Source organism: Camelina sativa, chromosome 3 (genome assembly GCF_000633955.1).
Source record: "Camelina sativa cultivar DH55 chromosome 3, Cs, whole genome shotgun sequence".
Taxonomy (NCBI): domain Eukaryota; kingdom Viridiplantae; phylum Streptophyta; class Magnoliopsida; order Brassicales; family Brassicaceae; genus Camelina; species Camelina sativa.
Genome location: NC_025687.1, coordinates 617,076 through 629,982, shown reverse-complemented (window position 1 = coordinate 629,982; position 12,907 = coordinate 617,076). Strand labels below are relative to the sequence as shown.

Here is a 12,907-nt window from a genome sequence, read left to right as displayed (position 1 = left end):
AATTCGGGGTGATATAAGTGTAAAACTTTCGATTTGGGGAGAAATAGGTGTCAAGAATAGTTGACAGGGATATATAGCTCGTGTCCGTAGTTCGGGTTCCATACAGCAAGATATGATAGTTCTTGGGGGGAAATAGCTCGTTTCCCCGTCTAACATCATAATTGTTTAAATTTTTTTTTTGGGATGATAGGAACTACAATTACGGACCGGCCGGTCGAGCCTTAGGATTCGACGGTCTACGGAATCCAGAAACGGTGTCAACTAATTCAGTGATAGCTTTCCAAACAGCACTTTGGTTTTGGATGACGACGCAGAGTCCCAAACCGTCGTGCCATGACGTCATGGTCGGGAGATACCGACCTACGGAGGCAGATTTGGCCGCTAACCGTATCGGCGGTTTTGGTTTAACCACAAACATAATAAACGGTGGTTTAGAGTGCGGGATTCCTGGAGACGGGCCGGTTAATGACCGGATCGGGTATTTTCAAAGATATGCTGGGCTATTTAAAGTAGCGACTGGGCCTAATTTGGACTGTGAAAATCAAAGGCCCTTTGCTTAAATAATTAATTTGGTTGACCCAAATATGTATTACTTTAGTACACAAAAAGTCAACAACTATCTATGTAAAGCTCTCACACATGGAGCCATGAAGGTGTTTAAATTTATTTTCTGTGGGTTGTCTTTTGATTTAATGTGATTTGATGGTTTTGATTTCAACTGCTACCTAAAATAAATTAAATTAATTGAGACAAAGTTATTCCCATGGTATTCTTGATGATTGTTAATTTGTTATTTTATCTCACACCTTTAATCTCATTTTCAACAAACAACCACTATGTTGGTTATACTTTGACATACTATATTTGAAGGTTTGAGCACTTTCTTGTTTGTTTCTGGTTAGAGAAATATTAATATATGAAACTCCATCAAATTTAATAGATGGTATATCAAAGATAATTCAAAACTATTTCTGAATATTAAATCTAATGGTTTATGTTTGATAAGAAAAAGTTTAAACCGAGTGGAACAGCTAGCTTTTGGGGCGAGATATAAATGCGACACAAAAGTCAGACAAAAACCACTTGCCAGCCAAAGATTTAAGAGTCCCACTGGATTCTCTCCTCCGTTGGACTTTAAAACACACACACCATCGATCCACAATACCACACAGGCCCACTTCTTTTGTTTTTCTCTATATATATAAACAAGTATTTAGAATCATCACATGACAAGACATACAAACACACAAAGAAACAAGCGCTTCTTTTTCAGAGTTGATCATCATCAAACATCAATGGCGTCAATCGTTCTTCTACTCACAGAAATCCTACACCCTACAAACCCTGAATTCCCTTCTTCTTCCTCCATGCCTCTCACGTCATCATCTTCTACTTCCACCTATTACACACATGAACAGAAATCTCCAAGGGCTACAAGATTCGACAGCGTCAAGATCTCACCTCTTCACGAAGATCCTCAAGATTCAAGAGTTATGATCGATTTGTTCTAGAGATCTCTCTCTCTCTGTCTCTCTCTCTCTCATGCTTTTTGTATTATTCTCCCCACCTTTTGGCTAGTAAAACTTATGAGAAGATCAATGAAACCTTTACAAGCTTAAACTGTTGTCAAAGTCAAAACAGCAATCTAAGTATCTCTATTTGGTTTTTATTCTATTCTTGTTACTTGTAAGCGTACCTCGACATGAAATTGTTGAATTGGGTTGCAACTTGCAAGCGCCTCAATCCCAATGCTACACCAGCAACATAGTTGCCACCCAAGAACATCCCACCATGACCCAATGATGAAAGAGACGCTTTCTCTGCGTCTAACAAATCAATGTTACCTATCAGAAACAGAGGAATGGCTTGAGGCCACACTCTTACTCACTCCAAGTACAACTGGATCAGCATTATCAGCATCTCATCCACTGCTTCCACTAACTCACCTTCTGACTGTAAAGAGACCAAAAGATGTCGACTTTACTATTTGTTCCTCTTAAAATTGTGAATTCGTAGTCTCAAGAAACTTGCTTATTGGTTATTACCTTTGATAAGATCCCAGTGTTGGTAGCTCTGCCAACAATGACGTTAATTTTTTAAACATAGGGAACATAGTCCTAACCAGGAACTTAAGTATAACAAAGAGCCTTCCTTGTGAGCGTAGGTGAAATCGGCCAAACCCTTTAAGATCACCATCTATCAAGCATTCGTTTCGGATTTGCCTCTTTCGGGAATGAGACAGATACTGCTTCAACTGGCGGATAGCGCTTCAAAACTACCCCTCCAATCAACACTTGTGACTCTGGACAGAGAACATCCCCTCTGGAATTTCACAAGTCAAATTGTATCCTCCGCTGTCCAGCTTAGTAATACTTGAGAGCTTCCAAGACACCTTAACTTTGCTTCCCAACCTGCCCAAATAAAAATTAAAAAAAAAAAAAGAAAAAAAGATAATGCAAGTGTTTACAAAGTCTTTGCATTGTTCTCCTTGAAAAGGGTGGTGAGAGAGGAAAAGAAAACAGATTCATTCGTCAACATCTAATCCTAATCATAATACTGTATACCTTGTAGCGATTGCCTCTGCCAGCATTGTGAGTCTTTTCCTGAAAAACACACAGCTGTTTCGCCATTTGAATTTGGCAGGCGCCCGCAAAATCAGATTGGTGTTCAAACGCCAAGAGCAACCCCCAATCTGAATTCTCTAATGCTGAACAAGTCAAAGACCGGTTCAGTCGTTTGGCTTTAACGGAACCGGCCTCAATTTCCCATTCCACAACACAAACCTCGGCAAAATTAGGATCTCCTAAGACTTAGCTCATCCTTTCTAGTTTTCAAACCACATATTCCACAAGGCTTTTAAATTCACTTAACCAAAACACACAGCATCCGATTCCCAACCAAACATCCTCTCTTATTGAACTGCAAAACATAATACTATCAGATACAACTCTCAATTGTTCCGCAGAATCAAATCTACTATGCTTTCAGAATCGAATCTAGAACATCGAATTGCACTACTATTGAACAACTAAGAGATTCAAAAAATTGAAGGAATATAGACCGTACCACCACGACTGCGTTGCCGCCGGCCGGAGAACGGAGAAGTGATATATATTTTCCAAGCAAGCCAGAGAGGTTTTCAGATGAGATAAAAAGAGCGTCCTGAGTCCTACTGAGTCCAAAGATCCATTATTGTACTTATATGGGCCAACTTAAAAGCCCATTAAATATGTTGGGTTAAATATCATGTTCTCTATTTGGTAATGTTAATAAGCAAATTATCATCATTTGTCAAAGAAAAGTTCATAATTGTATTCATGATGCATTTTAACTTTAACATAAATTGTCAAAAAAATTCATAACAATTGTACAAAATAAGAAAGAACATCTTACATAAATATCTTTTGAGTCATCTTTTTTTATAAGAATGTTCCCATGATTTGTTCTTAGTGTTAGTCTGTTAGAAAATCAGCATATAGTACTTTTGTAAATAATTTTTTTCCTCGTAATATTTCCAGATGATATGGATGTTGTGTGTGTCATTTCATATTAAATCATGTTATTTTATTTGATAATTCGTTATTTATAAATATATAAAAAAAATCATACAACATAAAACACAAGATTAATAATACGACTGCCACAATGTCTATTTTTGCAAATGATCCCTTCCAGATTATTATATAGCAAAATCACCCACCCTTCCAGATTATTATATAGCAAAATCACCCACCCTTCCTATAATATATAATCTAAAATGTATGTGATAATTTCCACCATTTTATTTTTTACATAAATATCTGATCTCTAAAAAAAACAAAATTGTGGATGATGAGTTGGGCAGCGGATCAATGGATGTTGGAATTAGTGTACTATGAAAAAAAAAAAATGAATCATGGATCAACCATTACATTCACAAACAGTACTTGGTATAGTTCAGCTCCAACCACAATGATGGGAACAAACAATAGCATATATAGAATCAATAATGCTAACGTGTTTTTTTTTTTTTTTCATTTATTAATCGAAACAGTGTAAGTCGATGGAACGTATATTCCGAAAGGTCGTTGTCGTTTATGGGAGATGGAAACATGGAGTGGCTGTGGTTTTGCTTCGTCGCTCGCTAAGACACCAACAAAAACGGAAAGTACTGAGTGTCAGACATAGCAGCATGTCCATCACGAGGGATCACGTGAACGACACGCATTTTCTTCTCTCTTTTTAGGATATTTTCAGGCCCATCTTTTTTTTATTCAACGCCTGCGTACATTAAAGAAGGAGGTTAGATGTATAACATTCTTTAAACATAATCATAATATTTTTTTTTGTACTCAAATATTTTTCACAAATTACCCGAAATAAAATTTGAATCTTAATGTTTTCTTTTTTTCTATTATAAGTAATTAACCAGGTAACAAGCGTATTCAAAATATGTTGTAATTGAATTGAATGTCAAAAAAAATATATACTGTATATGTTGTAATAATTGGAGTTTTTCATTAAGGAAATAACGTGGACCATCGCACCTGCTAGGTGTATGTATGGTTGATGCCGACTTGACTCTAAAATTCCAATAAATGTGTCGTGGGGTTACAGAAAACAAAAAGCTTATTCGTTTATAGTATTGGCTTTGGGTCTACAACCCACGTGGGATTTCTCGATAAAACCCTAAATGATTTTTTCCCAGGAACCCATTAGTAGTAGTCTTGATTCTTGAATCGTATTCTCTAAGCAGCTGAAATAATCAATCGTTCGTTGTTGTTGAAAAGCAAAAAAATTGTGATCAGCGTATTTAACTAATTTTTGAATTTTATGTGTTCGCTTAAGCAAACTAGACATTAAATGTGTATATGTAATAGACATCTTATTCTATAATAAAAAAATATATTAGAGACGACTGGACATCGATTGATCCTGTATATATATATATATATATATATATATATATTTTACAAATATCAAGTATAAAACTACGACTATCCAAGGGTAAAGGATAAGATTACAGGAAAATTAATTAACGGATAGAAATGGTCCTACCCGTTATGCACTACAGTTCTTTGGTGGAGAGATGTAATTCAAAATGTCACTCAAATCTCAATATATATATATATATATATATGGCTTTCCGAAGAGTAGTTAATCAAGATCATGTATATATGCAATTATGCATGCAATGTATACGTTATTATTTATTGTCGATGTATACTTGCATGCCTAGATATTTTGGAATTCTTTTTTGCGTAATGTCAAAATAAATCTTATGAAATAGTTTCCGATATATATAAAGAGAAAACCATTAACAGGCCAAGTAATGTAAATTAAACAGAGTAATATTTCATTTGAAAATTGTGAATGTGAAATTTATTCCATTGTTGTCGGTCGGTGTACGTAAAATAATTAAAATATGTATTTTTCTTCTCCAAAACAAAAGCACCACTAGAATTATGAAGCGTGGCAAAATATAAGTGGGTCAGTAATGTAGCTGACAACTATACCATCTGCCTCATCCGGTCGTTCCTCCTATATTATAAACGAATGGGATTCCATTTTCTCGGACAAATCTGAATAAAAACAAATTTCTCGAATTCTTTCATCTCCGGTTCTTCTTTTAACGAACATGTAAGTATAGTTAAACAGGAAGTTTCCGAGTGTACGTAGGTTTCTTGTCATATCGATAATTTATAAATCTCGTAAACCCTAGCTAATAATTTACTACTTTGCTTCTTTTTCCTTTTGCAGGTTGAATCACGAAGTCGGATCACTTGCTGTGAAAGATCATGGTATGGCAAAAAGAGCAAGAAGCGATGAAGATCGTCTTATCGACGGTCTAAAATGGAGCTACGGTTACTTTGATCATGATCATATTCAACTTGTTCCAGAGATTCGTAAAGAAGAAGAAAAGCCGAAGGAGGATTTGTTGGTTGTTGTCCCTGATGAACATTCTGAAACTGATGATCATCATCATATTGAAGATTTTTCAGATGATCGATGTTATTTGAGAAACAAACATGAGAACCCAAAAAAACGCCGTATCCAGATCTCAAGTGATGTAAGTCGATATATATATATATATATACATATATATAGGTTTCCTTATTACCTTATGTATTTTACATGATTTCTGACCGGTTCCTTAATTTTTTTTCCTCTAAAAATTTGTTTAGGAAGAATCAGAGGACTTTACAAGAGAGGTTCCCTCAGTTACACGAAAAGGTTCCAAGAGAAGAAGAAGAGACGAGTTGTGTGAGAAGATGCGTACGCTACAGCAAATTGTACCTAATTGTTACAAGGTTGGTGTATATATATATATATATATATATGTTAATATGTATTATGCCAAACACACACACACACACATATATATGTATTATGTGGGTGTATATATAGTTCAATATATCAAGGAACCTTGCTGTAAGTTTCGGTTTCTGATAACCGGTGGTGTTTTTTTGGTTTTCAGGCGGACAAAGTTTCGGTTCTCGATAAGGCCATAGAGTATATGAAAAACCTTCAGCTTCAACTCCAGGTGTATATCTTAATTAATACTAGTATTCAGTATATTTTACCTCACCCGTAATTTATTCAATATTCTATGTATGCTTGTTCAGATATATATAAGACTTGAGATTTGGGGGGTTTTTCTTAGATTTTGAGTTTTTTTTTGTTAATTTAATCGGTTGATATATCATATATGAATTGTTCTTGTTATATGATCTAACTCGCCAACTTATAATATTGTTTTGTTATATGGGTTTCTAATTGATAAAAACAAATATAGTGATAAAGAAGTATTTTATAATCACATTAATTTACTCTTATTAATAATATGTTATTTATTCAAAATTAAATCGTGAAATTATAAACGATGGTAATATAAGTTATATAAAGGAATTTTAATTTAGTAGAGTTTAGAGAATTTCTCTCATTTTTTAAGCCACTGCGTTACTGTTCCAATAGGCACTAACATTTATTTTGTCGTCAAGACCTATTATCAATTTGAATATTAAAAAGATGTATATTTGCTATATATATTTAGATTCAGAAACTAAGCTCTAATCAAAGTTAATGTTGTAATTCCAGGTGATGTCAATAATGGGAATGAATCCTTATTCCCCTCCTGCGACATTTAACTTTGGAATGCAAAACCACCTGTTCACTGCGATGGCTCTGGCTCAGGGCCAAAATCAGGCGAATCACACCACGTCGACACCGTTAATTCAGGCTTTAAATTGGCCGTTACCACCGTTAACTAATCTTTTATTCCCACACTCGTCAAACCAGTCTCCCTTTCTTACAACAGCATCAGCAGCTTCTTCTTCTTCTCAATGTCTTTGTGGTTTGGTTCCTTGTTTCCCAAGTCCCCTCGACTTTCCTTCCCGTGCGATGGGACTATGATATGTAAGTAGCTCGACAAAAGTTATGTGAAATGAATGTTGATTAAGATAAAATGAAATTCCAAAATATCAGATAATAGTTCCCTCGTAGCGTTTTTATTTGATTAAAAGGGAGTTGAAAACGAAAACCCATTGAACGTAGGAACAAGAGCCTTTTCCTGAAGGATTCGAAGTAGTGTTTCAAATGGTATTGGTTACACCCCAATGATATTTATCTTCAGCATCTCAAGTTCAGGCCCACTGGATAATAATGTTCTATGCGGAAACTGACAATAAATTACCTCTACACACTACATGTTACTTAGAAGCTATATATAACTAGGGTGTGGCTCTCGCTCTGTCAACTTAGGGTGTACGAGAAAAGAAGAAATGGGAACGTGACTTCGAGGATAAAATTAAACACTTGCTCAGCGTACACATCAATGATTTATTTGCGTTTAGTGTATATTATTTTAAATTTACCCGTTAGCTTGAAGTATTTAGAAAAATCCGCTGTTAGTTAGTATACGTGATACGAAACTCCAACTTAAGCAAACAAATTTTGTGTGCCAACTGCCAAGTTTGCATTTTTCCAGAATATATTATTGGAAAAACTGAAACTTTTTCTAATTGGGAATTATACATTTTTTTTGGGTAGACATAATTCACATTAAAAAAAATCTACACATATATATTCGTTATTTGACCAAATATATGTTTTAACAAGACTTAACTTTAGTGAAAAACAACGTCAGAAAGGTATCGTTTTACCTACTAATTAGCTATGACGTACATTTCTTAGTTTGGTCAAGACAAATGAAATGTTTGGATTTTTTGTCAAGCAAATGTCTTGTCGATCAAAAACTGCTCTATGATTCTATAAGTATAAAAATCTTCGAGCCTCTTTTCTCATAATCAAATAAATTTCATATTTTCCTCAATATTTAATTTGGAGTCATGATGATTTCAAGAATTTCTATTATCATCGTGTTATCTTGTATTATCACATCAACTCGTGCATATGATCCTGATGCTCTTCAGGATCTCTGCGTTGCCGATAAATCTCACGGTAGAAATTACCTCTGTTAATTTAATTTATCCTAATGTCTATTTGTAATTAGGGTAATCTCAATCTCTATGAAACTCTTGTCGATTTTTTATTTTTTTTAAGAAACAGCGGTAAGTTGAAATTAGAGATTTTGTGGACTTACATATTACACTAATACTTTCAAGTTGACTGTCTCAAGATAATATAATACATAACATGAACCGCTCGATGTGCGCATCGCAGGAACCAAACTGAATGGATTTCCATGCAAGGAAACGTCAAACATCACGGCGTCAGACTTCTTCTTCGCCGGAATCTCAAAACCCGCCGTCATAAACTCCACCTCCGGTTCCGCCGTGACGGGAGCCAACGTGGAGAAGATCCCCGGCCTCAACACTCTCTCGGTCTCCTTAGCGCGTATAGACTACGCCCCGGGTGGTTTAAACCCACCTCACACTCACCCACGCGCCACAGAAGTGGTCTACGTCCTGGAAGGAGAGCTCGAAGTTGGGTTTATTACGACGGCGAATAAGCTTTTCTCTAAAACCATAAAGATTGGTGAAGTTTTCGTTTTTCCAAGAGGTCTCGTGCATTTTCAGAAGAATAATGGGAAATCTCCAGCGTCTGTTTTGTCAGCGTTTAATAGTCAGTTGCCGGGGACGGTTTCGGTTGCTGCGGCACTATTTGCGACGGAGCCTGCGTTGCCGGAAGATGTGTTGACTAAGACTTTTCAGGTAGGAACTAAGATGGTTGATAAGATTAAGGAAAGGCTAGCGACTAAAAAATAATCTAAACGACCATATATTGTAATTAACGGTTTCATGATGAGAAACCTAGATTTGTTTTCACTGATGTTATTATGGTAACTAAGACAAAATAATACTGCAGTGACTATCTATCATTGTGAGTTATATTGTTTAAATTTACTTAAAATAAATTAAATCCAAATCTTTTTCTTTGGTGCACTTGTATTAAGGGCTGCTTGCTTGGAAACCAAGTGTTCCTAGTCCTTGTCCTTGAGCTTGGACTAGTTTGATTTTTCACTACTAAATTGAACAAAAACTAATGTGGGCCTGAAATTGTTTAATGGGCTAACTAATAGGGCCCATATTAAAACGATACGTTTGGCTGGTGAGTTTAGCCGACGGTGAAACAGAACAATCTAAAAGCCTAGAGTGAGTTCGTCGTCGTCGTCGTCGTCGTCTTCTTCAAGCACCATTAGCTCATTCAGGAATCCGATAGATACTGATTGCGATGCCGCCGAAAAGAAACTTCAGGAAGCGTAGCTTCGAGGAAGAAGAAGATAATGATGTAAACAAAGCTGCGAATTTAGATGAAGAAGAGAAGCGAAGGTCAGTCATAAATTGAAAAAATCACCACTTTTAGGGCTTGAATTTGTTTTTTTTCGTTTCTTCAATTATTTTGATGGGTTGTTAAAAAGGTTCGATCTTTGGTTGATCTACAGATTGGCGTTGGAGGAGGTGAAGTTTTTGCAGAAGCAGAGAGAGAGAAAATTAGGGGTCCCAGCTTTATCTTCAACGGCGGCGCAATATAGCATCGGAAAAGTGAAACCAGTGGAGAAAGCCGAAGCTGAAGGAGAGAAAGAGGAGCTTGTGTTGCAAGATACTTTTGCTCAAGAGACTGCTGTTTTGATTGAAGATCCCAACATGTAAGCAAATCTCTCTCCATTCAAAAATTTAACCTAATTTTCTAGAGTGAGCTTGTCTTTGCAAGTGTTTTAAGAGTTGTTTTGATTCTTTAGGGTAAAGTACATTGAACAAGAATTGGCTAAGAAGAGGGGGAAAAATATTGATGATGCGGAGGAGGTTGAGAACGAGTTGAAGCGAGTGGAAGATGAGTTATATAAGATTCCTGATCATCTTAAAGTAAGTAGCTTTGCCTAATGTAACACATTGGTTGTTTTTAGTGTTTTATGTGTTACAGGGGATTACGAATGTTGTTACTAAACACCTTCTTTCTCAGGTTAAGAAGCGTAGTTCGGAAGAGAGCTCGACACAGTGGACTACAGGAATAGCAGAAGTCCAACTCCCAATCGAGTATGAATACACTTTCATTGATTTGATGATAAACGTTTTGAGTGTTTTAAAGACTAATGGTTTGTTTTTTTGGGTGGATGGTATAGATATAAGCTGAAGAACATTGAAGAAACAGAAGCTGCCAAGAAGCTTTTGCAAGAGAAGAGGCTTATGGGTCGGCCAAAATCAGAGTTTAGCATTCCATCTAGTTACAGTGCGGATTATTTCCAACGTGGGAAAGATTATGCTGAGAAGCTTAGAAGAGGTATCGCCTTGTGATTCCCTTTCTCTTTTCCACTTGTTAGTCTATGTTTGTGTGGATTTTAATCTAGATCGGTATAAAATCTTAATACGCAGAACATCCTGAGCTATACAAAGATAGAGGAGCTCAAGCAGATGGTGAAGGAGCTAAACCATCTACTACTAGTAGTAATAATAATGCTGATTCAGGGAAAAGCAGACAAGCAGCAACTGACCAAATCATGTTAGAACGATTTCGCAAGAGAGAGCGTAACCGTGTAATGCGGAGATAAAAGTAGAGAGATATTTGCAGACTTCATCCTTGACCGGGTAACACTTTTGGATGCTAGATGTATGTTGTATTGGAATTCTGTAACATTTCATTCAAAGAAACAAGATTTCATTTACATTTGTCCATAGAAGAGTGTGCTTTCAAAAGTTTAAGTTGCTCTTAAAGCTTTGACCAAACTGCCAATTCGAAGGAACTACATTGAGTGCTGTCTTGATTTTACCATTACTGGTTTGGATTTTGAATGAGAGACTTTGGCCATTAAGGTAAGTAAGGCTTTGCCAATTAGATCCCCAGTTTCTTGACATTGATTCCCATTTGCTGCTTTTAGAGCCTTTGATCCATACTTGGGAAATTTCACCTGCTCCTCCTACATTTGAGATGAGGACAAGCTCAAAGTAATCTCTACCGTTCATTGTGAATCTCATACCTCCGCTTCTTCTACATCCGACCCTACAAGATAATCATCCCCAACGAACCTTTTATATTAGAGAAAGTAATGTAGGAAGTAGTTATAGTAACCAAACTGAAATTTGATGGTTTTGTTAGGTTTATGCCGAATAAAATCTGAATTTTGTTGCTACCTTCTATAGAGAACAGGGACGATGCCGGCTCTGTACTTAGCAATGGTCTCAAATGCAGGCTGAGCCATGTCGAAATGAGGCCTGGGAGGGTTACACCAACCTCCATTGTCATTTGGTAAAGCATAATTTGGAGGACAGAAGTTTGTGGCTGTGATTGTTATCCATTTGCCTTTAAGACACCATTGTGGCACTTTGGCCGCATCGCAGACCATTTGGTAACAGCCGCCACAAGATTTGCCGTCGTTGAACAATGCAGTGCTTAACGCTGCCGTGTTTGTTCCGTAACCATCGGTGTAGAGGTTGCCGTAACCACATGCTCCACCTGAAATTCAGACCAGGAAAAAAGGATACTACAGGTTATGTAATGTACTACCTAATCTACGCGAAATAACCGATATCGAACTAAAAACTATTGAGGGGTGATTTCTTGTAAGTAAAGAGAACTTGGTCCTTGGGTAAGAAGAAAGAAACCCTAAAGCCCAAGAAACCACTTACCCATTGTACCAGAAGCATCACTTCCGCCGTAGAAAGTTGCATGAGCTTGCATCCAACCTGCAGAAACTGAGCTGATCAAACTCGTGCAGAACATCGCAAGGAGAAAGATGATAAAAGAGAAAATCCTCGTCATATTTTGTTCAGCTCGTGTTTGCTTTGATTACTTGATGGAATGAGTGTTTTGATGAATAATATAGATAGGCGACGAGGTGAGTATTTATAGTGAAAAGGCACAAAAAGTTTGTTTCTAATTTGATGAGTTGAGTATTTTTTGTCTATTAACTTATGTGACTGGAATAACGTGAAAAAAAACGAAATGATACGGCGTTGATAAAACGATACTTGCTAACCATTGTTAATACGGGATAGTCTACAACTAATCATACAGTCACATGTCAACTATTCTTAAATTGCGGAGTAGATTTTGATAAGTTCTCCTCTTTTCACTCGCAAATGCCGTGGTACGTAAGAGGACAGTTGACAGTTGATTAAATAAAAATTTAAGTTATTTGAAATTGTTTTCTTCATTTTAGACAGTCTTATTTGAAACAAATGGACGGATTACAAAATTCATAATTGCACATTCTACATTATCTCATTCGTCAACATGGCTAATGGCACATGTGTACGGCTGCAGTACTCTTTTCAACATATCCACCAAGAAACATAACATCGATGCCAATGTTCATTAATAGAAACTACTAACGATTTATTGAACCAAAATATCAGTAATGATTTTACTACTAATAGATTTCATATAATCATTATATCCAATTCCATGTTAAGTTACGTGGTAGAATGAGTTTTTTTGTTGATTTCTGCCACAGATAATTTTTGTTAATCAA

General features: G+C 36.2%; 5 protein-coding genes and 1 long non-coding RNA gene across 7 annotated transcripts in view; 4 read left to right on the top strand and 2 right to left on the bottom strand.

Annotated features, from left to right (window-relative positions):
- The window catches only part of LOC104759707 (chitinase 10-like), a gene marked incomplete in the record, with an annotated part of 1,490 nt that extends 732 nt beyond the window's left edge, over window positions 1-758 (top strand). Inside the window, 1 exon segment of the mRNA XM_010482607.2 lies at window positions 191-758. Within this exon segment, the coding sequence (XP_010480909.1) occupies window positions 191-560 (370 nt within the window).
- On the bottom strand, window positions 1,074-3,154 carry LOC104759700. Of its 2 annotated transcripts, XR_762813.2 has the most exons (5): window positions 3,067-3,154; window positions 2,565-2,919; window positions 2,046-2,411; window positions 1,697-1,953; window positions 1,075-1,620 (listed from the first exon to the last, which is right to left on the bottom strand). It is a non-coding gene; the product is annotated as an uncharacterized LOC104759700 (long non-coding RNA). The 2 variants fall into 2 exon arrangements; XR_762812.2 differs by having other exon boundaries at window positions 1,074-1,953.
- LOC104759688 (transcription factor HFR1-like) lies at window positions 5,546-7,547 on the top strand. The gene is made up of 5 exons (XM_010482591.2): window positions 5,546-5,619; window positions 5,740-6,049; window positions 6,165-6,290; window positions 6,458-6,523; window positions 7,078-7,547. Coding segments are annotated over exons 1-5 (819 nt in total). The 5' UTR covers window positions 5,546-5,617; the 3' UTR covers window positions 7,393-7,547.
- On the top strand, window positions 8,281-9,383 carry LOC104759683 (germin-like protein subfamily 2 member 2). Its single transcript, XM_010482585.2, has 2 exons — window positions 8,281-8,439; window positions 8,662-9,383. The coding sequence occupies exons 1-2, from the start codon at window positions 8,328-8,330 to the stop codon at window positions 9,204-9,206; spliced, it is 657 nt and encodes a 218-aa protein (XP_010480887.1). The 5' UTR covers window positions 8,281-8,327; the 3' UTR covers window positions 9,207-9,383.
- On the top strand, window positions 9,562-11,101 carry LOC104759676 (uncharacterized protein C9orf78 homolog). Its single transcript, XM_010482580.2, has 6 exons — window positions 9,562-9,770; window positions 9,884-10,087; window positions 10,181-10,304; window positions 10,402-10,475; window positions 10,562-10,719; window positions 10,812-11,101. Exons 1-6 carry the CDS (start codon window positions 9,673-9,675, stop codon window positions 10,985-10,987), a joined length of 834 nt encoding a protein of 277 aa, XP_010480882.1. The 5' UTR covers window positions 9,562-9,672; the 3' UTR covers window positions 10,988-11,101.
- On the bottom strand, window positions 11,113-12,217 carry LOC104759667 (putative expansin-A17). Its single transcript, XM_010482574.1, has 3 exons — window positions 12,063-12,217; window positions 11,568-11,889; window positions 11,113-11,436 (listed from the first exon to the last, which is right to left on the bottom strand). Exons 1-3 carry the CDS (start codon window positions 12,193-12,195, stop codon window positions 11,127-11,129), a joined length of 765 nt encoding a protein of 254 aa, XP_010480876.1. The 5' UTR covers window positions 12,196-12,217; the 3' UTR covers window positions 11,113-11,126.